Source organism: Cervus elaphus, chromosome X (assembly GCF_910594005.1).
Source record: "Cervus elaphus chromosome X, mCerEla1.1, whole genome shotgun sequence".
Classification (NCBI taxonomy): domain Eukaryota; kingdom Metazoa; phylum Chordata; class Mammalia; order Artiodactyla; family Cervidae; genus Cervus; species Cervus elaphus.
Window position 1 is genome coordinate 63,572,595 of NC_057848.1, and position 26,737 is coordinate 63,599,331.

Here is a 26,737-nt window from a genome sequence, read left to right on the forward strand (position 1 = left end):
CTCCAATACTTTGGCCACCTGATGAGAAGAGCTGACTCATTGGAAAAGACCCTGATGCTGGGAAAGATTGAGGGCAGGAGGAGAAGGGGACAACAGAGGATGAGATGGTTGGATGGCATCACTGACTCAATGGACATGGGTCTGGGTGGACTCTGGGAGTTGGTGATGGACAGGGAGGCCTGCCGTGTTGCGGTTCATGGGGTCGCAAAGAGTCAGACAGGACTGAGTGACTGAACTGAACTGATGTCTTCCTGAGGCTTATCATACCAGACCAAGACAATTGATTTTTGAATTTGGTTAGAGCTGAGAAGAACCACTTTAGAAAGAGTGCTCTGCTCTTAATTGTAGAAAGTGGGAAAGGGCTCGACTGGGAAATCACCTTTTCCTGTTAACCCTCCAACCCTATCATACCCTGCACCCTAATATGCCTCCATTGGCTTACTCTCCAAATGAGTAGAAAAGTTATAACACTTAACTCTTTTCTATCTAGCATCCAATCTTTGATAAGAGGCTCACATTAGGACATTCTTCAGATTCTTACTTACCTGGATCTTCCTATGGATACAAGAAGAAAAATACAACCATGTCATGTTAAAAAAATATTAAGAATATCAGTTTCTTGTTTCAGCCTTTACCTTCCCTATGTATAAATATATTAAGAAAGTATAAAGAATTATTGAAAGTGTAGTATGGATACATGGGTTTTCTGACTATGGAGTTTCTACAGCTTTTTTGCTTGTATTTGGATAATTTTTTGGCATCTGTAATTAGCTCTTATAATTACATCTAATGGAGATGAACAAAGGTCGGACAACCCAAAGAGACAGATAATTACACACCTCTGTTATTCTGAGTTCAAGTATCTTTCTTGACACATCCCTTCCTCATATCAGAAGAATTACCCGAGGATAGGAAAAGCCAAGATAAAAATTTACCTTCTTCCACTTAGGAGGAATAAGGAACTGACCTCTGTAGCCTCCATTTACATTTATAAAATGTTAGGAAAATCTGTCATTTTTTTGGAGACTATGTCTCTGAAGTTTACATTGTCTGGTTTATTGTCTTAGTGTCTCTTCCCTCTCAGGAGCATCGTTGGAAGGATCTTCTTGGAAGCAAATAGCTTCTTCCTCTCAATCAAATGAAGTTGTTCTAGTAGAGTATCCAGGTGTCCTTGGTTACAAAGATAGGCATACTATACAGAATGGAAACAGCAGAGTGGGCAGCCGGGTGGTAGTTGAGGTCTCAGTTCCAACTGTTTTGAGGACAGACTCACCCTTTGGTTTGGTTATGTGAAACATTAACATTCCATTTTCGTGTAAGATTAGAGTTGTTTCTATTACTTAAGGGAAGAGTCTCAAAGAAAACACTCTTTATCTGTTCACTCTTTTCCATTCCTACCACAACTACTCTAGTTAATATTCTTATGACCTCTTACATCAACTGTTAAAATAGCTTCCTGGCAAGCCTCCCTTTGTTCATGGAGGAAGTGAATATTTAATTGTATTTCATTTTATTGCAGGTCCCAGGTACCACAGGTCCCTAACAGGAAGGTGATGCTGGAATCTTGGCCCAGATTGGGGGCAATGATGGTGACAGCTAAAGCAGTAATAGTGATGGCATCATCAGTGGATCAGGGGGAGAGGTCGTACTTCACATGGAGTAAGTGCTGGGACCCAAGGTGGGACCTTGTCTTTCTCTTCTGTCCCCAGAACCTGTCCCTGTAGTGTTTGTACAAACTAACTCTTTGGCCTGAATGCCAGGAAAAATGCAGCCTATGCTCAAGCAGTTAATTGGTTAGTAAATTATTATAAACATAAAAACATATTCTCGGACATTGTACTAACCATTTCAGGGAGTTATTAGAATTCTTCAAGGAGTTTAGATTTTCTGATTTTGAAAACTGCTGCAGCATTGCAAAGCAAATATCCATAGGCTTAGAAGGAAAAGTCAGAGTTATAGATCATTACATTTCACAGAAAATAAAATTATTTTCAGATGAAGTCTTGGATCTTAGCGTTTCTGCTTTTCTAATTGAACGTGGTAATATAATGTTCTATGAGGAGAGTCCCAGAAGTGTATTGCTTCTAGAAGGAAGATACCAGATAATGAAAGATACAAAAAAAAAAAAGCAAAACACCAACAACCGAGCCTAACTTATAATTCACCATTTATAAATCTTTTTTAATCTACAAAAAAGAGAGGTATAGACCAGCACTGAACAATAACATTACTTTTGTGATAATGATGATGGAAATGCTCTCTATCCGTGCTTTCCAGCTCAATAGCTACCAGCTACATGTTGTTGTTCAATTGTTAAATCATGTCCAACTCTTTGCTATAGCATGGACCATAGCACACCAGGCTTCCCTGTCCTTCACCATCTCCTGGGGTTTGCTCAAACTCATGTCCTTTGAGTTGGTGATGCCATCCAACCATCTCATCCTCTGTCACCCTGAATATCTGAAGTGTGGCTATTATGACAAAGATGTAAATACTTAATTTTAGTTAATTTACCTCTAACTACAGCTGTTTAGTAGACAGCTAAGTTTAGTGTTTAGTAGACACTATGATATATGGGAATCTCCTGAAAGAAATAAGTATGTTATTTTGGACTAGTAGGACTTCAGTTTCCCAGGTAGCACTAAGGGTAAAGAATCTACCTGCCAATGCAGGAGACATAGAGACTGGGTTTGATCCCTGAGTTGGGAAGATTCCCTGGAGGAGGGCATGGCAACCCGCTCCAGTATTCTTGCCTGGAGAATCCCATGGACAGAGGAGCCTGGTGGGCTACAGTCCATAGGATCACACAGAGTCAGACACAACTGAAGTGACTTAGCATGTATAAGACCTGAGCAAAACATGTTGGCTGTTTTCAACTGAAGGCCATCTGAAGGATGGCCATGTGGTTGTACAGAAACGTTTATTGTGATTCCACAAAGCAGAATCAGAACTAATGAACAATCAGTTACACAGGGACCAATTATGGACTTTATGTAAGGAACTTTGTAACAAGTAGTACATCTAAAACTTCAATGGGTGACTAGACTAAATGTCCTTCAGGGTCTTTTTTCTGTACTGTGAATCTGTGATTGTATGATTTAAATGTTGGTAATGGTATACTGTGGGCTTCCCTGGTGGCTCAGTGGTTAAAGCGTCTGCCTGCAATGTGGGAGACCTGGGTTCGATCCCTGGGTTGGGACAATACCCTGAAGAAGGAAATGGCAACCCACTCCAGTATTCTTGCCTGGAGAATCCCTGGTGGGCTATAGTCCACGGGGTCGCAAAGAGTAGGACATGACTGAGTGACTTCACTTCTTCAACTTCAATGGTATACTATAGGGAGAATTTCTTTCCAGCTAAATAGCCATGTAATACAAAGGTCATTTAAGACACCCAGGCGAGGTGGCCTTGTCTATTTTTTTATTAAATCCTGGGTGAAGTATATTCTGTCAATCTCTGAGATTAATTGTTCTATTTTCTACTCAATATTTTTGAGAAAATTCTGTTACTAAAGTAATTTGTGGAAAAAAGAAAACTAACTTTTCAAGACCTTTTTCTTGAGGTTATCAACATATAAGTTTCATGATTCCTTCATTTTCCAGTTTTTATAGGTTTCTAAGATTATGTCTCTAAAATATTGACAGGTAAACATTGAGAACAGTGCAGTTCCTAGGTTAGATAATGGTTGATGCTAATTACTTCAGGTAAGAGTATAATCTGACTAGATGGAAGCAGTTACCTTAATTTCTGTGTTTACATTTGTGCAATCATGTCTTTTGTGTGATACTCAACCTAGGAAAAATTATGAAGTTAAAATAATTATGTATTTTATTTAAAAATGCAAATGCAATGGCAAATCAAATGATTCAAAAACAAATATTTACAGTGCACACTCTGATTGAAGCAATATACAGACACTGTGGATTCAGTGAGAGACATGGCATAGTCTACGGAGATAGACAAACTGTTAATCACATCTTGGAAATTAACTTGATGAGACAAGGAGCGTATAAGGGGTATGGGAACACAGAGAAGAACATTTAATCTAGCCTGGACTTGGGAAGGTGTGGAATGAGGACAAAATACATTATTGATTCTGTATCAATTTAGATATTATCTTTTTCATTTAATCTGTCAACATTGTATACTTTTCCTGGGCTTAACTGCCCTCAGATTCACCCCTCACTTGTCCTCCTCTCTGCCTTATAATATGTATGGGTTGAATCCTACCGTCTGCAATTCTTAGGCTGGCTAACATTTTGCTTCCATCTGAGTTCTGCCAACAGGCAAACCAGCAGGATATTAAACCCAGGAGAAAGAAACAGCCAGTTTTTCTCCTTCCTCTGCATCAAGTGGCTTCCCTTTAACAGCTACACATTTTCCACGGTTCCAGCCCTATCAGATTGATCCACCATGGCTCCAGATCCTATTGAACCTAACACTTCTTTATGTTGCTAATTATTGGATTCTCCAACTGTCCCCTGTTTAGCTTCTCTGTCATTTTTGTCACTAATTTTCTGCTTTAAGTATTTATCATGATTTCTATTTTCCTGGACAATCTCTGACTATTACATGTGTGGCCAATAATAGTGACAGATTTTCTAGTATTAAACCATCACATTCCTGGGATAAACCCAATTCTGTCACCAGCAATTAAATAGGCTTAAGTTTCTTCTATAGTTAATAAGGGCTTCCTTGATAGCTCAGTTGGTAAAGAATACGCCTGCAATGCAGGAGATCCCAGTTTGATTCCTGGGTTGGGAAGATCCCCTGGAGAAGGGATAAACTACCCACTTTAGTATTCTTGGGCTTCCCTTGTGGCTCAGCTGGTAAAGAATCTGCCCGCAATGTGGGAGATCTGGGTTTGATCCCTGGGTTGGGAAGATCCCCTGGAGAAGGGAAAGGCTACCCACTTTAATAATTAATAAAAGAAAAAACATAAATAACCCTGGATCCTGAAACCTTCTCTATATAACACTATATATCTCTCATATTCTCCATCTTTTAATCAAAAATATTTTTTGCACTTCTAGTTTTTATATATATTTTGAAAAATTCTAATAATGTAAGTAATCAGATGATATAGTTAACTTTAACTGTGTGGTGCAACCCAGGTGCTACTCAGAGGGAAATATATAGCCTTAAATAGATGTATTTAAAAAATAAGAAATGTCTGAAACATCCAAGCCATTCAAGAAGCTAGGGAATAAATAGCATGTTAAACCTAAGGAAGTATAAAGTAGGAAATAAAGAAAGTAAATGCAGAAACAAGGAAATGGACAACAGTAGAGCCAAGTAACAAAAGCCCATTCTTTGAAAATCTTATAAAACAGACAAAATTTTAAAACATGATTACTGAATATAGCTGAGCACAGAAGAATTGATGCCTTTGAACTGTGGTGTTGGAGAAGACTCTTGAGAGTCCCTTGGACTGCAAGGAGATCCAACCAGTCCATCCTAAAGGAGATCAGTCCTGGGTGTTCATTGGAAGGACTGATGCTGAAGCTGAAACTCCAATACTTTGGCCACCTGATGCGGAGGGCTGACTCATTGGAAAAGACCCTGATGCTGGGAAAGATTGAGGGCAGGAGGAGAAGTGGACGACAGAGGATGAGATGGTTGGATGGCATCACCGACACAATGGACATGCGTTTGGGTGGACTCTGGGAGTTGGTGATGGACAGGGAGGCCTGGCGTACTGTGGTTCATGGGGTTGCAAAGAGTCGGACATGACTGAGCAACTGAACTGAATTGAACTGAATATAAAATCAGAAATAAACAATGTAATTTAAATAAAATTATACAAAATATTGATGCAGAAGAGATTTAAATGTTATAAGAGAACACAGCAAACATTACACCTTTCCCTCAGGATAAACAAATGATGGACAAAGAATAATTTCTACCTACAGTATAGGGGTATTTCAGCTAATAAATTAAAATAGAATGAGAGAATAAGAAATTATCACTCTTCAAGCCCTAAGGGATTAATGGAAAATTGTCATCAGTGACTGCCAGCATCAGCACAAAGAGAGATAACCAAACATTATGTACCCTCCTACTGGAAGTACTTGGGCTTTCCTGGTAGCTCAGTTGGCAAAGAATTCACCTGCAATGCAGGAGGCCCAGGTTTGATCCCTGGGTGGGGAAGATCCCCTGGGAAGGAAAAGGCAGCCCACTCCAGTATTCTTGTCTGGAAAAATCCCATGGACAGAGGAGCCTGGCAGGCTACAGTCTATGGGGTTGAAAAGAGTCAGACATGACTTGGTGACTAAACCACCATTGGAAGTACACAACATCACCTATGGAGTAGTCTTGGAAAACAAAAGAAAATACAAACAAAATCTGATCAAGTCTCTACCAACTAGCAATGAAAAGAAGTACAGAAGGCTGAAGAACATGTTAAAAGACACTAAATTGTTGCAATCCACAAAATCCACACTATGGGAAACAGGACAGAACACAAGACATATATATGTGTTTCATTAAATAACAAAAATTAATTTCAATGAAAAAATTTTATGTGTGTGTGGGGAAACCTGTAGATTAAAAATAACTTCGGGGACATAATAAGCAATATCAATGTATAGATCATGTTTGGGCACCAATTTGAAGGAAACCAATTAAGAAATATATATATAAATAGAAACTTTTAGGGTTTATAATTGCACTGAGTTCTTATTTTATGAGTAATTATCTTTTAAAATGCATACTGAAGTATTTAGAGATGAAACTGTGTAATATCTTAAATTTGTTTTACATTATTCAAGAAGCAAAGATTGGTGATGGTAGTAGATGGAGGTATAATTAAAACCATGTTGGCCATGCATTAATGATTGTTGATGCTGACTATCAAGTATATTGGGTTCATTATGCTATTCTCTTTACTGTTGTGTATGTTTTAGGATTTCTGTAATAAAAATTTTATTATAAATATCATGTCATTAAATATGGAATCCTAGGTGAAAGCAATTGCTTTTTAGGAAAAGAAAGATCAAATTGCCTCATAAAGAAATAGAAACTTCCAACTGAACAATAAAAACGGAAAGTATTTTCAAAGTTTAAGCCATCCTTATATGCTCCAGAACAAGCAGTTTGAAGGCCAATTTTATCAAATGGTCAGAGAGAGCCAAATCACCATGTCATGTAACCTCTTCTAAAGCATATAAAATGGTGGGAAGTTTTTCAACTATTTTTCCCAGGATAGCTCTCCTTAATTCAAAAACGAGATGAGGACTCCCCATGAAAATAACACTTGAGCCAAACTCACTCACATGGCAGTAAATACCTTAAATAGATTAATAGCATATTCAGCATAGCAGTGAATTAAATGAACAAAGAGATAGTGTCTGAGAAATAAAAACATGATTTAACATTAGGAAATACTTTCAATTTTAATTCCCTACATTAACAAATTACAGGAGTGTGTTAGTTTGCTAGGACTGCCATACAAAAATACCAGCGATCAGGAGGCTTAAACAATAGAAATTTATTTCCTTATAATTCTGGAGGCTACAAGTCTACAATCTATATGTTGTCAGGATTGGTTTCTCCTGAGGTCACTTTCTTCAGCTTGTAGATGACTATCTTCTCTTTCTGTCTTCATATGATCTTTATGTGTATCTGTTTCCCCATCCCTTCTTCTTATGAGAACTCCAGTCATATTGGATTAGGCCCCATCCTTATGACCTCATTTTACCTCAGTTATCTCTTTAAAGGCCCTATCTCCAAATTCAGTCACATTCTGAGTTGCTGAGGTTTAGGACTTCAGCGTATGAGTTCTGGGGTACACAATTCAGCCCATAACAAAAGAAAGCCATTTCATTACTTCAATGGGTACATTAAAAAAAAATGTTAGAAAATTTCAGTACAAGTTCATGGGAATTCTTTTAGCAAACTAAGGTTACAAGGGAACTTTCATCCCCCCAGATCTACAACAAACATGCTTTAATGTGAAACAGTAGAAGCATTTCCATTAAAGTCAGGGAAAATAAATAGATACATGCTATCATCTTTATCATTTAAAATGATACTGGAACACAAAGTCAGAACTGTGGATATCAAAATAAATAAGAGGTATGAATATTGAAAAGAAAGTTATACTACTTGGTGATATCACCTATGTAGAGAATTCTAAAGAATAAGCATGTGGAATATTCAAATGAACAAGAAACCTCAGAAAGTATAAATTCACTATATCAAAAGCCAGAGGCTTGTCACATAAAAGCAGTAACAGATTAGAACATGTAATAGAAAATATCCCATTCACAACAGCAATAAAATCCAAAAAGTACCTTAAAAGAATCATCACAAAAACATTTTAGATCTTTATGGAGGCAACTATAAAAGTTTACTGATAGATTCAGGTAAAGTAAGTCTCAGATAAATAGGGCAGTATATCATACTTACTGATGGGATATACATCATTGTAAAGATGTCAATTCTCATTTACAGATTTCATGCCTTAGAGTAGCTGCTAAGATGACAATCAAACCTGGCCTGTTGTCTTCTCCCAAAATCAAGCCTGGAAAACCATAGAAGGTAGAATAAAAAGAAATCTCAAAACTGTACATAATAAAATCTAAGCAACAAAACATGAGAAACCCCTGGGGAAGACTGAGGACTGTGTTGAACTTGTGTTTGCATGAGGAAGTCCTGGGCCTAAGAGAGGTTGGAGAGAGTTTACAGATTATAATAGAAGGAAGATGACAGTATAGGGAGGAGTAAAGTTTAAAAGCTTCTGCTCCTACTTCAATATAGTAATCTGAGGCTGCACCTCAGACCCTAGATGCCAGTATCCTTGACAGCAGGAAAAATTGATTTAACCAGTATGACTTGAGTCTGCTAATAATCAGTTGAAACCCCTTTAGTGGGTAAAAGACTGGTCTTTTTTTTTTTAATGTACTATTTTAGCCCATTTTATAAAAAATGGGCTAAAAATGGAATAGTGAGTATCACAATGAATCACCCACAGTAAGGGTAGATATTCATGAAATACAAACACACGCACATATATTCTACATATATATTTGGTAGAGATACACAATGTACAATATATTTCTAAGAATGAGGGTTATAAAAAAAAATCACCTCATTGGACAATGCAGAGTTAGATAAGCTCGAAAGAGGCAGGATATCCCATAATCACAACTGTTCAGCTTCTTCCATGGAGAAAATACATTTTGTAGAACAAAAGTTTCTAAAACCTAAGTCTGGCTAGTGAAGAGACCCATTAGGAAGTTGGGCTTCATCTCTCTCATGGATGCTGCGACTCTCTTACACAGCATTTAGCCTGGAACCCTGGTTCTGCCTCATACATGGGGCAAGGAAACCTGGCCACATCTCATAGCAGAGCTGGAAACCCCGCCCTGCTGCACAGAGCCATGAAACTGGGCCCTGCCCCACAGAAAGAGCGGGAACCCTGGCTGTGTCTCAGAGGTGGAGCTGGAAATCCTGCCTCTCAGAAAGAGTGGGAACCCTGGCTTCGCCTCACGGATGGGACAGAGAAACCTGGCCGTGTCTCCTAAGGTAGAGCTGCAAATCCGGCTCTGCCTCTCAGAAAGAGTGGGAACCCTGGCTTCGCCTCACAGACGGGGTGCAGAAACCTGGCCACTTCTCAGAGTAGAGCCAGAAACCCCGCCCTGCTGCACAGCCAGCCATGAAACTGGGTCCTGTCCCACAGAAAGAGCTGGAACCCTGGTTGCGTCTCATAGGGTAGAGCTGGAAATCCAGCCCTGCCCCTCAGAACGAGTGGGAACGCTGGCCGTGTCTGATTGGTAGAGCTGAAAATCCACCTCGTGGATGGGGCGGGGAAACCTGGCCCCACCTTAGCCCTGCAGCCATCCCTGGGAGACTACGTAGGACCCCTAGAGGTGGTGTGTCAGGACCATTTCTTCTGGAGTCTGAGGGACAGGAGGCTGCTCTGAGGAGCCGGGGAAGGAGTCCAGCTGTTGTCTATCAGGTGAGGACCCAGAAGCGGGAGAAGCCCACTGCAGGTCAGGTGGAGGGAGCCCCACCGGGTGCTTGCTTTCAGCTTTGAGAACCCACAATAGGCTTCCTGGACATGCGGTGAGGCTTGTTAGAGGAGGCTGGCCTTGGGGCACCAAGGAACGAGCCCAGGCCCCGTCGGCCTTTGAGGCGAGGACCCAGAGCAGGGGAGAGCAGCCTCCTTAGCCCCCGGGGACGGGATCCTCTGGCACGCTATGCCTCGGCCATCTTTCCCAGAAGGCCTCAGGCAGGGGTCCTCCGTGTGATGTGTGCTGACTTGCCCCCAGGGGACTCTGGGGCACTGAGGCGTCGGTGGAGGACTCAGGGTGGGAGACGTGGAGGTGAGGATGCAGAGGAAGGCTCCCTCTCCACCCTGTGAGGCTGAGGGGTCCCCCTGGGGACCCAGGGGCCCATGACGCCCTCCCCGCCCGCTCTCAGCCCGAGGCGCTGCGCCCATCTTTGTCTTCTGACTTCTGTCTGTCACCTCATGGCGATGGTGGTTGCAGGGTGAGGGAACGGCCTCAGGTCAAGAGAAGGAGGGCAGGTGTGCCCGTGGGGCGTGAATGTGAAACTCTGAGGGTTGGGGGGACCTTCCGCAGGCGAGGAGCCCCGCCAACCCCGCTCCACCACCCCAGTCACCCGGAGGACTTGGCCGCGGCGCTCGGGAGTGGTGGACCTCGCTCCCTCAGGACGTGGTGGGGCTGGTCTCCAGGGAGGGAAGCCTTTGCCTTCGGGGTGGTGGGAATACCCTAAGTGGGGCCAGAGCTCCCTGCTGCAGAAGATATGCTGGTCAGCCCCTACTATCAGCCCTCAGAGGTGCTGGGCGGAGGGGTGGGGAGGGCAGTGGAATGGGAAGGGGTGGGAGGTAGGGGAGGGAGGGTGTGGCCTCTCTTTACGTTTCTCTGGATGTCCTCAGCGGAGTGAGGACCAAGTCTGAAGGAGCAGGGACAGTTCGGTAGAGGGAGAAGTTGCAGGCCTTCCCCACGGTAAAATAAAGGATTGAGGGCACCCCCTACACCAGAACACATGGGACCCAGCAGTTCTCTGCTCTTGCCATCAATACAGGAGAACCAAGGATGCTTACTGGATTTGGGCCCTGACTACTTTTTCTTCTGGGGGCTTCCCAGGATGGAAGACCTGGGTCTGGTGGGTGTGCCTGAGTTCAGCAGAGGGAGGAGAGCCACATGCTGTCAGGCACCCAGATAAGTACTCTTGAGTGAAGATCTACAGGACCTCCCACCCTGTGAATAGGGATCTCCCAGAAACCTGCCCCTGCTGTCAGCCCTGCGAGGCCATGTAGCAGGGATGCCAAACATGGCTTTATTGACTTCTACTCTGGGAGTCTCAGGGAGGTGAGACTTTTTCTGAGGGGTAGACCTCTGGATAACAGAGAGGACTGTGAGGGAGGATTGAGAGGACCTCCCTCCCCAGGTAGATTTGGCCTTGCCTGCCCTGAAAATATCTGTCTTAGAGAGAAGGGGCCCCAGCCCAGCTCTGCTCCTCTTGTCAGCCCCAGGAGACCACAGGCAGGGTTGGACAGATGTGGCATTTCCTAACTTTTACTGGGGAAGGGGGGGTCTCAGAGAGGTGAGGGCATCCCTTTGAAGGGGAGACACATCAGTTCAGAACAGGGAGGAGTTTCAGGCTCTGTCAGGTATCAAGGTAAGGACCACTGAGAGGCCTGAAGACCCCCTTTCCCTGAAAAGAAGGATGCCACAGAATCTCAGCCCTGGGAAGATACAAGTAGGGGTGAACAGAGGGGAGGAACTCTCACTTCTGCCACAAGCTCTACCAGGAGTTCAGGGGATGGAGTGTCTCAGGGAGGTGAGGTCTGGGTTGGAGCAGAAAGCTTCAGGTCAGCGGAGGGTAGGACAAGCCTTGCCAGGGGTACAGATGAATACTTTGAGCAAGGATTGAGTACATTCCCTATGCCAGAACAGACCCCAGGCAGGGGTGGCTGGACTTGGTGTCTTTTTACTTGGTATGGGGTGTCCCAGGGAGATGAACACTTTGGTCTGAGCTGATGACATCAGCAAAGGGGGAAGTTCCAGAATCTGAGGAGTCAAGGTAAGGTAAAGGCCTTGAAGGAGGACTAAGGTTACTCCCTAACACAGACAGAAGGGGTCTCACAGAAACTCCACCCTGTCCCCACTATCCACCCTGGAAGGATCTAGGCAGGAATGCTCAGATGTGGTGTACCCTCACTCCCTGCAAGGGGTATGTGGAAGTGTCCCTGGGAGATAAAACCTTGGTCTGAGAAGGATGATTTCAGGTCACCACCTAAAGTGGGCAAGGCCCTCCAGGAGTAAAGAATACATTGATGGAAGACAGAATTACCTCAGAAGAGGAAGCCCAGCCCCTGCTGCCAGCCATGGGAGACCCCCAACCAGGGGTGGTTGGATGTAATGCCTCTTTACTTTTGTCTTGAGGGTGTTGAGGTCTTGAGACGAAGGCCTTGGTGTGAGTGAGAAGACAGGTCAGCTGACGGAGTCACATCAGATCAGAAGAGGGAAAAGTCCCAGACTCTACCAGAGTCAAGGTAAGGACACTTGGTGAGGACCAAAGGCACTTTCAATGCCAGAAAGAAGAGACCCCGTGAAGTCTAGCTATCTCTTGTCTGCAGGCCTGGAAGGATTCAGGCAGGATTGGTTGTACATGATATGCCCCCACTTTATCCAAGGATGAGAGAGTTGTCTCAGAAAGGTGAGGTCATGGTCTGAGGCAGTAATGTCCAGTCAGCAGGGGATGGTTTAGGCCCTGTCGAGGTAAAAATGGATACCATGAGGGAGGACTGAAGATAGCCCTACCAAAGGACACATGGGGCCCAGCACTTGCTTTTAGCACTGTAAGGACCTAGCAAGGGTGGTAAGCTGTAGTGCCTCATTTTTGTCCATGGGTTTTTCAGGGAGGTGAAGTCCTTGTTCTGAGAAAGTGGCAGTCTGCGGGGAAACTACATCAGGTCAGCAGAGGGAAAAGTCCTGGACTCTGCCAGAGTTTAAGGTAAGATAGGGACCCTGAGTGAGGGCACACCCTAACCTGAGGACCCAAGGCATACCCAACTCTGCCCTGCCCCCGTGGTCAGCCCTGGGAGGCCCTGGGCACAGTGGTCAGATGGTGTACCCTTACTTCCTTCTTGGTGGTCTCAGGCAGGTGAGGGCTTGTTCTGAAGGGGCCAGACTCAGGACAGCAGAGGGAGTCCCAGAACCAACCAGCAGCAACGTGAGGAATGAGGGTAACCCTCAGCTAGGAGAGAGGGGGAACCCGCAAACTTCATTCAGCTCCTGCTGTCACCCTGGGAGGCCCTGGGCAGGTGTGGCCGAAAGTGTTGCCCTTCACTTCTCATCTGTCTCAGGAATGTAAGCTCTTGTCTTTAGCTAGTGGAGGTAGGGAAAGAGGGGGCACAAGCCTTGTTAGAGCAAAGGTAAGAACCTTAGCATGGAGGGGATCATCCACTCCAGAACAGCAATGACCTCACAGAACTCAACCTCTCCTCACTGTTGGGGGCTCCAGGAACTATGAGCTAAGGGCCTTGGTGTGAGGCACATGTCCTCAGGTCAGCAGAGCAGAGGAAGCCCAGGCAGTGCTGGGAAGTCAAGGTGAGGTGCATACTCTGAATGTCTACCAAGGACCCCAACTATTCCAGAACAGAAGGGACCTCACAGTGCCTGACCCCACCTGCCACAGTCATCCCTGGAAGCCTTGGGCTGTGCTGGTTGGCTGCACTCTGAGGAGCTTTCTAATATCCTTTTACAGGTTCCCAGGGGACAAACTGTCCAGGGAGACAGGAGCCCTGTGAGGCCCTAGAGAACTCCCTAAAGAGGAGATCTGTAAGCCAGCCTTTGTCAAGAGCTGCCAAGGGTACATTCCTCTGATGAGGCTGCTGACCCACTTTCTCTCTCCCTCAGGCCCGTGGGATCCCATCTTCCACCATCCTGCTAACACTTCTACCTGCTCCCTCCAACAAGAGTTATCATGCCTCACTCTCCAAAGCGTCCACGCCTCACATTTGAGCCAGGCTTTAAGACCCAAAGTGAGATACAAGGCCTGCTGATGGTTCAGGATCCCATACCTGAGGAGGAGGAGGAAGAGGAGACCTTCTCCATTTCTTCTTGCTCTTTCACCTTCTCCTACCCTTCTACTTCCCCCCCTTCCTCTCCTCTGATATTGGGCACACTAGTGGAGAAGCAGCAGGAGGAGAAAAAGTGGGAGGAGAAGGAGCAGCAGGAGGAGAAGGAGCAGCAGGAGGAGGAGAAGGAGCAGGAGGAGGAGAAGCAGCAGGAGGTAGAGAAGGAGCAGCAGGAGGAGGAGAATAAGGAGCAGGAGGAGGAGGAGCAGAAGGAGGAGGAGGAGCAGCAGGAGAAGGAGCAGCAGGAGGAGAAGGAGCAGCAGGAGGAGGAGGAGCAGGAGGAGGAGAAGCAGCAGGAGGTAGAGAAGGAGCAGCAGGAGGAAGAGGAGATGGAGCAGAAGCAGGAGGAAGAGCAGGAGCAGGAGGAGGAGGAGGAGAATAAGGAGCAGGAGGAGGAGGAGGAGCAGGAGCCTCTGGAGAGTCCCGGGAGGTTCTTCTCTTCCACTTCATGGAGCACATCAGATGAAGACTCCAGCAGCCAAGAAGAGGAGGGCATAGGCTCTCTCCAGGCCTCAGAAGACACCAAATCCTTGCCCAGTAACCTGCTAAATGAGAAGGTGGTAAATTTGGTGCATTTCATGATCCTCAAATATCAACAGAAGGAGCCCATCACAAAGGCAGAAATGCTCAAGGTTATCATCGAAAGGGATAACAAACAATTCCCTGTGATCTTTGAGAAAGCTTCTAAGTGCCTAGAGGTGATCTCTGGCATTGATGTGAAGGAAGTGGACCCTAAAACCCACTCCTACATCCTTGTCAACTCATTAGGCCTCACCCATGATAAGAAAGATAGTGATGATCAGAGCATGCCTACAAATGGCCTTCTGATAATCATCCTGGGTGTGATATTCATAGAGGGCAACTGTGTCCCTGAGGAAAACATCTGGGGTTTCTTGAATATGATAGGCGTCCATGCTGGGAGGAAGCACTTCATTTATGGGGAGCCTAGGAAGCTCATCACCAGAGATTGGGTGCAGGAGAATTATCTAGAGTACCGGATGGTACCTAATAGTGATCCTTCACGGTACGAATTCCTGTGGGGTCCAAGGGCCTATGCTGAAACCAGCAAGCTGCAAGTATTGAAATTCTTGGCCAGGATCAAAGGGATGGACCCCATTTCCTTCTCACTCTGGTATGAGGAGGCTTTAAGAGATGAGGAAGAGAGAGCTGGGGCCAGAAATAACTCCATGGATAGTAATACTGCCATGTTTACTGTGCAGCATTTGCCAGTAATTCCTGACCCAACTGAAGGATGATGCACTGTGTTTGAAGAGGGCAGTCAGGTTTCTAGGTAGAGGACAGTCAGGGTCAGGCTGGGGAGAACACTCTGTGCAACAACTTTTTTTTCCTGTTCTGTATGGGTGACTTGAAAGTTTATCGTTTTTTCTTCCCTTTCAATATTTTTTCAAATACTCTTCTTTGTAATAGGTTTATTGACTTTAGAATCTGTTTATGAATGATGTTGATCACATTTATTGCTAAACATTTATCAGATTTAAGAATAAGAGTTGTGATATTTTGCAAAACAAATTGGGGAACCTTTCATTGTATTTTGTGACCTGGAACAAGATAACATGATATTGGGATTTTCTTGGAAATATGGAAAAACTCAGCAGGCAATAGAGAAAAAAAATGTAAAACGTGGTTCATTTTTGGATTCCCATACCACTTTAGTCTATTGTTCTGTAAAATTTAAGATATGTATACCTGGATTTGTACAGCTTATTCAAGAAAGTAAGAGTAATCTAAGCAAACCCTACTTTTTGGATTCTCTTAACCACTTTAGTGTATTTTCCTGTAATATTAAAATATATACCTGTCCTTGCTTGGCTTATTCAAGAAAATAGGCATAATCTTAGCAAATCTTAATTTTTGGATTCCCTTTAGCTATTTTAGTTTATTGTTCAGTAAAATTAAAAGATATATACTTGAATTTGCTTGGCTTATTCAGAAAAGTAAGAATGATCTTAATCTTAGTAAATAAAAAATGACTCACTGACTCATTTATTCATCAAACATTAACTGGATATATTTTCTTTAGAAAGCACTGTGATAACAGTGGAAATCTGAGGCTAAGCAAGACATACTCCTGCCCAGAGAAAGGAAGAGGTTAGGAGAAGCAATAATATCAGGAAGAAAGTAAGATGTCCTCCATTACCTAAACAACAGTTGAAAAAAGAGTAAGAGGTAGGACTCCAGATGCGAGCAGTCAAGTGGAAATGCCCTGAGCTAGGGCAGTTTGGGGCTTTGGGGAACTGCATTTCCTTCTATGAGAGTTAATTATTAGTTAAGCTATGGGTGATGGCAGAGGCCAGACTCTCAGACTGTGTGTTGTAGAGGTGAGAGAAGAGCATGGAATGGAAAATTGCTTAGTAGTTACTTTTGGATCAGGGATAAACCAGAGGGAAATCCCTACCTGGGGCAGGTATGAGAGGTACCCTGAACTCTTGTTCCAGTGCAGTGAATACAGTGCTTGAAGGTGTGCTATACATATCATCTGCAGTGATTTCTTGAGAATAGGGTGATACTCTCTTGAGGTGATACCCAGAAGCCACTAGGCTGGCATTCCTGTCCCTGGTCTAAGAGAGTCAGAGCCAATTCTGTTAAGATCCAGTTAAAGATGGGTTATTTTGAGTGTGCATGCGTACTAAGTCACTTCAGTTGTGTCCGACTCTTTCTGACCCTATGGACTGCAGCCTACCAGGCCCCTCTGTCCATGGGATTCTCCAGGCAAGAATACTGGAGTGGGTTCCCATGCCCTCCTCCAGGGGATCTTCGTGACCCAGGAATTGAACCCAGATCTCCCACATTGGAGGCAGAGTCCACCTGCGTCTCTTATGTCTCCTCCATTTGGCAGGTAGGTTCTTTACCACTAGCCCCACCTGGGAAGCTTGAGTGTGAAAGTGTTAGCTCCTCAGTCATGTCCAACTCTCTGCAGCCCCATGGACTATAGTCTGCTAGGCTCCTCAGTCCATGAAATTCACCAGACAAGAATACTGGAGTGGGTAACAATTCCTTCTTCAGGGGATCTTCCCGACCCAGGGATCGAACCCAGGTTTCCCACATTGCAGACAGATTCTTTAACATATGAGCCAAGAGGGTAGTCCATCCCATCTTGAGTGTAATTAGGCCAAATCTAAGCAAGGTCTAGACTTTGGTGGTAGTGAAATGAATGAAAATAGTATTTTGGATGGATGAGTAGCTGGGAGAGAAGGAAAGAATTTTACTTAAATTCTAGGAGCTTTGAGTTATGTCAGCTGGGGAAATTTACTCATACCCCAAATTAATAATCCTCTAAGAGGAAAAATTTAGTGAGTTTTGTGAAGCTGCATTTTTGCCTGATTTGATTATCTGTATATTATTTGGGATATCATGGATAAAAACAAAATCCCAGAGGAGAGGGTAGTAAGGTCTGGGGCAAAAATAATACTAAAAATATTTGCCATTCATTAAAGACCTAGTAAATGCCACTGTGCTAGATGCTTATCTTCCATACATTCCAGCAGTCCTATAAGAGGGCTTATCAAACCCATTTTATAGAGGATGCATCCAAGGCTCATAGTGTTGGTAATTTCCCCAAGATTATACTGCTAGTAAGTGACAGGGCTGAGATTAGACTATGGTCTGAATTCATCTAGGGCCCATAACCTCCTAGCTTACAGCAGGTCTTTCTTTTATTCCATTCTCTTCTGAGTACTGTGTAACCTCTCAGGTGACAAAAAGGAGGACCACGTGACAAGGTACTAAAAAAAAAGGAAGAGAAAATGAGAATAAAACATAATTTGGGGATTGTCTGGGCTTTGTTTATCTAGGATCCTCTTGCTTAGAGACCTGGGATACCTTCATAGTTAACTCTACCCAGGTGCTGGCATTTGTGTCCAGTCCTAGCAATATCCTGAATTACAGCACCCTTCCCCTTATCCTCCCCAGTGTGCCCTCTTGTCCAGATCTGGAACCAGGTCTGCTGGACAGCTCCTCACTGTCTCTTCATCTGAAAGCTGTGCCCTGTTCCCAGTGGACGACCCAGAACCATCCCTGCCTTCCCCCTAACAGAGAACATTCCTACTCCATGCAAAAGTACCCTGGCTGTTTCATCTTCACTCTGGAGCCCTGATAGCAACAGCCCCTTCAACTTGGAAGTTCAGTTTGGAAAGTTCAAATAGACAGTATAGACTATACTGATCTGTAGTGAGTTAAATGGTGACCCCCAAAAGATATGTATTTAAGATATATATATATATATACATATATATATATATATATATATATATATATATATATATATAAAATCTCCAGATAGATATCTCCAAGTCCTAATTTCCAGTATCTGTGTATGTGACCTTATTTGGAAATAGTCTTTGCAGATGTAATCATGTTAGGAATCTTGAGATTATCTTGGATTTAGGGTAGGCCATAAATACAATGAATGGTGTACAAATAAGAAAAAGGAAAGGGAGATTTGACACACACAGAATCACAGAGAAGGTGATATGAAGGACGGAGGCAGAGATTGGAGAGAAGCATTTATAATGCAAGGAATACCAAGGATTGCTGGTGATAACCAGAAGGCAGAAGAGGACCATGAGATGGAATTCTCATTAAGATTTACAGATAGCCCTGGGAAGCTAATACATGTTCATTCCCCCTAGGTGTATTTAACAGAATATCAAAGTGTTTTCCAAATGTGCTTGTTAGTAGAGTGTGATTTGGCACATAATCTACTGGCTATTGGAATGTAACTCTGACGTTAGATATGCTATTTTTGAAACCAACGTAATATTTGCAGTAGGACTTTAATGGGATGTGTTTTTGAAACTGACCACTGAACACATACATAGATGGATGTGCTTATCTATCTGGTTAAAAACCAAAGCCTTCCTCATAAATAATAGATAAGGAAAGACCATAGAAATCTCTTGTGTAATCAAACGTCTACAGAGGCTAAATTCTTAAAATCTCTGTAGTCTTTCTGGGAGATGAAAATGGTTCCTTAGCAGACATGCTAGCTCTGTTTAAAAACAAAACAAAATCTTTGTTGTGAACTGTATGTTTATGTCCCCCACAAATTCATATGTTGAAAACATAACCCCCATTGTGGTAGTATTAGGAAGCGGAGCATTTGGCAGGTAATTAGGTTTTGATGAGGTCATGATGGTGGAACCTCTATGCTGAGAGTAGTGCCTTTATAAGAAGACAAAAATAAATAGGCTAGAGATGTCTCTTGGCCATATAACAATAGAATGAGAAGATAACTGTCTTCAAGCCAAGAAGAAGGTCCTCTCCAGACACCAAGTCCAACAGCAGCCTGATCGTGGACTTCACGGACCCCCAGAAGACATATAAATTTCTGTTGTTTAAATCACTAAGTTGATGGTATCTTGTTAAAACAGCCTGAGCTGACTGACTAAAACAACCATCCTTCTACTGCCCATTGTCTGTGTGCCTGCTGCATAGGAAAGTCCTGGTTTGCGGTCTGCCAAAAGGCACCTACCTGTACAGGAATGTTCAGTCATGTAGAAGGTAGCAGAGGCTCATAAAAGATTCTGGCCATGTATCACAAGGAAGGAGAAACTTCTCAGTCTGCTGAAATTAGAAACATTATTGCAAAGAGTAGTGAAGTAAAGTATTATTGGGTGAAGAAGGGTGAGTTCTCCCTGCCGAGATTATAGAATCCTTTGACAACTAGGTGTGGTCTTCTATTAGAAAGCACCTTTCACATAGCAGGTTCCTGAAAAGCTGGTGAATCTCAAGGTAAATTGGGTTTTCTCAGAAACTCCCTTCAAGAAATGAAGAGAATCGTTATAACAAATTATAATTGCTGCTTTTTATTGAGCACCTCCTAGGTGACAGCTCATGGGAGAGAGAGTATGTGAAGGCTTATGGAAGAGACTACAAGAACTCACCCACATTCTGTCTTCCTCACCTTCTGGGTGGTCCACTGGTAGTTAGGCAGGAGCCAGTATGCCCTTTCCATGGTTCCTCTGCCATTCAGCAGCAAACATGGAGACCCCCATGTTGGAATAGTGGTGCTACAAGATGGAAGCAGCCTCTATCCTTGAGTTACCTGAAAGCAGAAAGTCCCTGCCAACCCAAATCAGAGTTTATGTGAACAACAATAACAATTGTGTTAAGTCACTCATATGACAGGTTTTGTCTACTGCATCAGCAAGCAGTTAATTTACTGATGAACACACAGCACCTATTTCTGCTTTTAGGCCTACTTAAATATTTTTCTTAGAAAGCTAGTAGTTCATATATTCTTGTAAAAAAATTCTAAAAAATCAATCACAATTTTCCCCTTTACAAAGTTCCTTCAAAATCCATACCCCTTCTCAGTCGTTGTTCAGTCACCAAGTTGTGTCCGACTCTTGGTGACCCCATGGACTGCAGCACGCCAGGCTTCCCTGTCCTTCACCATCTCCTGGAGTTTGCCCAAGTTCATGTCCATTGAATTGGTGATGCCATCCAACCATCTCATCCTCTGTCGCCCTCTTCTCTTTGTGCCTTCAATCTTTCCCAGCGTCAGGGTCTTTTCCAATGAATCAGCTGTTTGCATCAGGTGGCCAAAGTATTGGAGCTTCAGCTTCAGCATCAGTCCTTCCAATGAATAATCAGGACTGATTTCCTTTAGGACTGACTGGTTTGATCTCCTTCCTGTCCAAAGTACTCTCAAGAGTCTTCTCCAGAACCACAGTTCAAAAGCATCAATTCTTCAGTGCTCAGCCTTCCTTATGGTCCAACTCTCACATCCATACATAACTACTGGAAAAACCATAGCTTTGACTAGATGGACATTTGTTGGCTAAGTGATGTCTTTGCTTTTTAACACACTGTCTAGGTTTGTCATAGCTTTCCTGCCAAGAAGCAATTATCTTCTAATTTCATGGCTTCAGTCACCATCTGCAGTGCTTTTAGAGCCCAAGAAGTGGGAATCTGTCACTGCTTCCACATTTTCCCCTTTTATTTGCCATGAAGTGATAGGACAGAATGCCATGGTCTTAGTTTTTTTAATATTAAGTTTTAAACCATTTTTTTTTCACTCTCCTCTTTCACCCTCATCAACAGGCTCTTTAGTTCCTCTTCACTTTCTGCCATCAGAATGGTATCATCTGCATATCTGAGGTTTCTACTATTTCTCCCGGCAGTCTTGATTCCAGCTTGTAACTCATCCAGCCTGGCATTTTGCATGATGTGCTTCGTGTATAAGTTAAACAAACAGGGTGACAATAAACAACCTTGTTGTACTCCTTTTTCAATCCTGAACCAGTCAGTTGCTCCAGACAGAGTTCTAACTGTTGCTTCTTGACCCACATATAGGTTTCTCAGGAGACAGGCAAGATGGTCTGGTATTCCCATCTCTTTAAGAGTTTTCCACAGTTTGTTATGATCCACACAGTCAAAGGCTTGAGCATAGTCAATGAAACAGAGTTAGATATTTTTCTGGAATTCTCTTGCTTTCTCTATGATCCAGTGAAATTTTGCAATTTGGTCTCTGGTTCCTCTGCTTTTTCTAAGCCCAGCTTGAACATCTGCAAGTTCACATAATGCTGAAGCCTAGCCTGGAGGATTTTGAGCATAACCTTACTAGCATGGGAGATGACTGCAACTGTCCAGTGGTTTGAACATTCTTTAGTACTGCCCTTCTTGGGAACTGGGATGAGGACTGACCTTTTCCAGTCCTGTGGCCACTGCCAGGTTTTCCAAATTTGCTGACCTATTGAGTGCAGCACTGTAACAGCATCATCCTCAGAGGTAACTACAAATAAAAATCTGTTGTGTATTATTTTAAAGGTTATGCTAGGCTTTTCCATAAATACATGTATTAAAATATATATTGATTTTCTTTTAACATACTTGGTAATTATGTATTAACCTTCCACTCACCTTTGCCATTTAATAAAGAAAATGCAAGTTCTTTCCTAGCCAAAAGACCAGGAAAAGTTTGGCCTAACAAGAGAAAATCTTTTAGCAACACTTGCCTCATGCTAGCCAAACACTAACAGACAAACTACAACATCCACACACCATCGGCACACTAAAAGGTTATTAGGAAGGAGTGGGGAACTGATCTTCCACTTCTAAGGCTGAAGGTGGTAGTGCCAGAATTCCCCCAGCAGGGTAATATTGGCAAGGCTTAACAAGGTATTGGCCTTCATATTCCCTGCCTGGCAGAAACACACAACATCCTTATTCCCCTCCAAGGTGGTGTGTGTGTGTTGGGGGCAGAGCAGAGAGCTGGTCTTGCAAGTCTTCCAGATGGCACAGTAGGAGGTGCTCTGACTCCCCCTCAAAGATAATGTGATCAGGATCCAGCCTCTTTCCCCTCATGACATTGGGCCACGCAGAGGTATGACATAGCTCTGAAGCAGAGCTATATGGCATACCTCCTCTCCACTTTCTTAGTATCACAGTGATACTGTGCCAGTGGTGAGCTAACAATCTACCCTTCCCTATAGGTTAGGTACCAAGAACTAAAAAGATCTCAAACTGATGAGAAAGGCAATGCACAGAGGCTAACAAGAGGATAATAGAAGCAGTCTGAGCCATCTCTCTTTCCCACTCATACTGGTGAGTAACCGTGTTACTTGGCAGAAAGACACGTTTACGTTGTGGCTGGGAGGTACCCAGGAAGTATGCATTAGTTCTTTATGTTTGCCAGGACAGTGTCAGTTCAGTGAAAGAGGGAGCTGGGCTTCCACTCTGTCTATAATAATGCTACGTGAGTCAGCACCTTACTTCTGCTGAGAAGATGTTGGTGGGGAGCAGAGAAAAGTTGAACATGGACCCGTCATGTATCGCAACAGGGGAACTGTCTGCTAAAAAGAAAAAAAAAAGGAATAGGATCTAGAATTCATAATATAATGTCCAAAATGTGCAGGATACAATTGAAAAACAGCTTTCATACCCAGACCCAAGTAAAGCACAATTTGAGAGAGCAAAGACAATCAGCAGATGCCAACACTAAGGTGAATAAAATGTTGGAATTATCTAACAAGAATTTAAAGCAGCCATTAGAAAACAGGTTCAACAAGTAACTACAAATTCTCTATAAAGAAAAGAAAAAGAAAAACTGTCAAAAATGAGATAGAAATTATAAAAAAGAAACAGAAAATATAAAACTGAAAAATACCATAGCTGATATAAAAATCTTGTTGGATGGTCTCAATAGACCGGAGATGACAGAGGACAGAATCAGTGAACTTGAGAAGAGAACAATAGAAATTACTGATCTGAAAAGTAGAGGGAAAATACGCTGACCTTATCTAATCATCAAAATCTAGTCTGAAGACTTTTGCTTCTGACAACATGGAATATATATATATATATTTTCTTATTATTCCTGCTGTGAACAACTAAAAATCCTAGACATTATATTCAAAACAAATATAAAAGGACTCTGAACAGTGAAAAGAATCAGCCAGACTGGCTAAGGGCCCAGGAGTCTGAGGAATGGCAAAGAGGTGAGTTCTCTGAGTTTCTTGCTTGCTTGCTTCGTAAGTCCCAGTCATGGAGCTGAAGAAACCAGCAATCAGGAAATACCAACAGATGCAGACAAAAAGAAAAGTCCCGGCAAAATCCTGCTTTCTCTAGCTTAAAGACAAAGAAAGGGGCAGTTTAGTAAGACACAAACCTTTTAGACAGTAACTGCTTTATTCCAGCCAAGCATGGCACAACTGTGGTGTCATCCCTGCACACAACAGCCAAGGCTGAGTGGGGAACACTCAGTAAAGTTAACTTTACTCTTAACTCTGCCCCAGACCCAGTTTTCTACCCATATCAGAATTACTGGGAACAAACAAGATAATATTCCTGTTGCCAAAGCTCCTGAAACACCTAAAGCTAAACTTTCATATATGTTTCAAAGAAGAATTTTAAGTGTCCCCGAGGGGCATGCAAGAAATGGTATGTTTAGCCTAATTGATTTAAGGTTGGGCCACAGTTCTTGTAACCATTTCCAACAAAAAGGAAGCTCCCAAGGCGGCAGGGAGGAGCATCTGGAACAATGAGGTTAACGACAGAAACTTCTGGGGAAACCATCTATCATGGCAGGAAAGTCCAAAACACAATGCTTCAGGGGCCAGATTTATGTTAACAACACAAATCACACAGCTGTAACCAACTCTCCAAACATGTTAGAGAGGGTAAGGTGAAGCTCCTCCGAGGACTACTAAGGCAGTGGTTTGAAGATAATATATGACCATGACAAAAAAACGCAGGAGTCTCCTGGAGAAAACCACCATCAGTTCAGGGCCACAGCAAAGATATAAATATTTTATAACATCATGCTGTGTCTAGAAAAATTTTCTCGGATTTGCAGCACCCAGCCTCCCTTCTTATGTAACTTCCTCCAAATAAATGTTCAAAAATTTTGTAAATGGCTGAGGCATTCGAAACAGACAGCAAGAGAAACTGAAAGCCAGGACTCCATGAACACTCCCACATAAGGCAAAAAAGGTGGTCTAAATCTTTCATTTTTACCTGTTCAAAACTGCCTGTGATGATGTTAGAGCATACCAAAAAATAAAAACAATTTAAACCAAAAGAAAAAGAAGGAGAAACAAAAATTGTAAAAACGTCACCTTGAAACAATCAAGCAGTCCATGGGGTTGCAGAGTTGGACACTACTGTGCAACTAATACTTTCACTTTTCCTGTAGAAAAGAGCTCCGAGTCAGGAATCTCTTCTACAGATCTGACAGCTCAGTTGTTTTCACTAAATTGCAATTTTTGAAAAGAACCATCTTGCTTGGTACCAAGACACAGGCAATGTGGAAGTCCCAAATGACAACAATCCTATCCCATTAGTAGACCAAAAGAAAAATGATTTAAACTTTTATTTCAGGCAAGTATCTCTCTAAATTGAAAATCATTTCTAGACACTAAGGAGGGCCTAGACATAAAACAATGTTTTGGAGTAGTTGTAAATTATTTTTAATGTCTCTTTCTTAAACATTTACTGAGCACCTACCATAAATTAGACACTAATCATAGCTAAATGTACAGTTACAATTCACAAAAAAGATGTATAGTCACAAAAAATGTATAGGCGTTAAATGTACAGTTACAATTCATACCATTAAAGGGTTCACTGTAGAGCAGAAGAGGCAGATATATAAATTAGTTCTTATAGTACACTGAGAGAGTTGTTATTGATTGAAGAAACATGAAGTGTTATGGGCACAGAAGAGCTAATGTTTGGAGCACTGAGTCACAGAAGAAATGATGCTGTTGCAGAATCTTGACAGATGATTATAAGTTGGACAAGAGAAGTGACGGCATCCTAGACAAAGAAAATAGTAGATTTGTAAAGGGCAAAAAAGTCTGAAATAAAATAATGTGTTCAGGAAAAATAACATGGTTTTGTCTGGTAGGATGCATAAAATACATAAGAGGAAGGAGCATAAGCTTTTTTAAAAGAGAAGACAGTGTGAGGTAGAGCATATTGATAAAGCAAGAGAGAGGTCGGTAAAAGTGAGACATTCTCAATAGTTCTCCTCTTCTACTTCTGAGCCCTCTCAAGAATAGCTCTTAACAGTCCACTCACTGGCAAGGAAGACTTTTTCTAGCATGCACCTCCAGACTCTTCCAGCCTCTGCCCATTACTCAGTTGCAAAGCCGCCTCTTTTTTTTTTTTTTTTTGTTAACAGCAGCAATCACACTTCCAGTACCAATTTTCTATCTGAGTCTGTTCTGTCTGCTATAATAAAATACTACAGACTGGATGGCTTATAAACAACAGAAATTTCTCTCTCATAGCTCTTCTGGAAGCTAGAAGTCTGAGATCAGGTTTCAACAGAATGCCCTCTTCTAAGTTACAGACTTCCCATATCCTCACAAGCTGAAAAAGGGCAAGGAAGCTCTCTTGGGTCTCTTCTATAAGATCATTAATTTCATTCATGAGGGCTCTGCTCTCATAGACTCATCACCTCCAAAAGGTCTCACCTACTAATACCATCACATTAGGCATCAAAATTTCAACATGTGAATTTTGGGAGGATGCAGACATTCAGACCATAACATGCTATTTACAGTATGGAGAACATCTGGAGGGTGGCAGGAGTAAAAATGGGGAGTTTTTGAGGAAATATTTAAACAGTAAAGTGATACAATATAATAGTTATTAAGAATCTGAACTAAACAGTAGTGGGAATGGAAGAGTCAATATATTAGAGTGTACTCACCAACACTTAGTTTGGTCAACCTTACTAATTTCAGTCATTTAGCAAGTGTGTAATGGCACACCATTGTGGTTTTTATCTGCCTATTCCAAGTTAGTATGTTGAGAATCTTTTCATGTGCTTATTGTCCAGTCACATAAATTATTGCTGATACGTCTGTTAATTTTTTTTTTTTACTTTTTATTGCATTGTTTTCTTATTATTGAGTTTTGAGAGTTTTCTATATACACTGGATACAAGCCCTCATTTGAATACATGATTTTCTAATATTTTCTCTTATCCTTTCATTCTCTTAACAATATTTTGGAGAGAAGTTTTGTTCTTATTGAAGCCAATCCTATCCATTTTTAAAAAATGGATTTGGTGTTTTGGTATTATATTTAACAAAATGTTGTCTGACCTGTGCTTAAGTCGCTTCAGTTGTGTTCGACTCTGCGACGCTGCGG

At 42.5% G+C, this 26,737-nt stretch overlaps 2 protein-coding genes across 2 annotated transcripts in view; one reads left to right on the forward strand and one right to left on the reverse strand.

The window, feature by feature from the left end:
- The first annotated feature begins 13,959 nt into the window (after positions 1 to 13,959).
- Positions 13,960 to 18,163, forward strand: LOC122690333 (melanoma-associated antigen 10-like). Its single transcript, XM_043897381.1, has 3 exons — positions 13,960 to 14,313; positions 14,503 to 15,342; positions 18,044 to 18,163. The coding sequence occupies exons 1-3, from the start codon at positions 13,960 to 13,962 to the stop codon at positions 18,161 to 18,163; spliced, it is 1,314 nt and encodes a 437-aa protein (XP_043753316.1).
- A 1,540-nt stretch (positions 18,164 to 19,703) lies between these two features.
- LOC122690334 (basic proline-rich protein-like) overlaps positions 19,704 to 26,737 on the reverse strand; it is a 71,037-nt gene continuing 64,003 nt past the window's right edge. Inside the window, exon 3 of the mRNA XM_043897382.1 lies at positions 19,704 to 20,194. Coding sequence (XP_043753317.1) covers positions 20,174 to 20,194 — 21 coding nt within the window. The 3' untranslated portion in view covers positions 19,704 to 20,173. The remainder of the gene's footprint in view (positions 20,195 to 26,737) is intronic.

Bases quoted from the DNA above. Each gene is read 5' to 3' on its own strand.
- LOC122690333 (XM_043897381.1), top strand. From the start codon at position 13,960: ATGCCTCACTCTCCAAAGCGTCCACGCCTCACATTTGAGCCAGGCTTT. The intron at 14,314-14,502 runs GAGGAGCAGAAG...AATAAGGAGCAG, and splicing joins AGAATAAGGAGCAGGAGGAG to GAGGAGGAGGAGGAGCAGGA. The intron at 15,343-18,043 runs GTAATTCCTGAC...TATCCTCCCCAG, and splicing joins TTACTGTGCAGCATTTGCCA to TGTGCCCTCTTGTCCAGATC.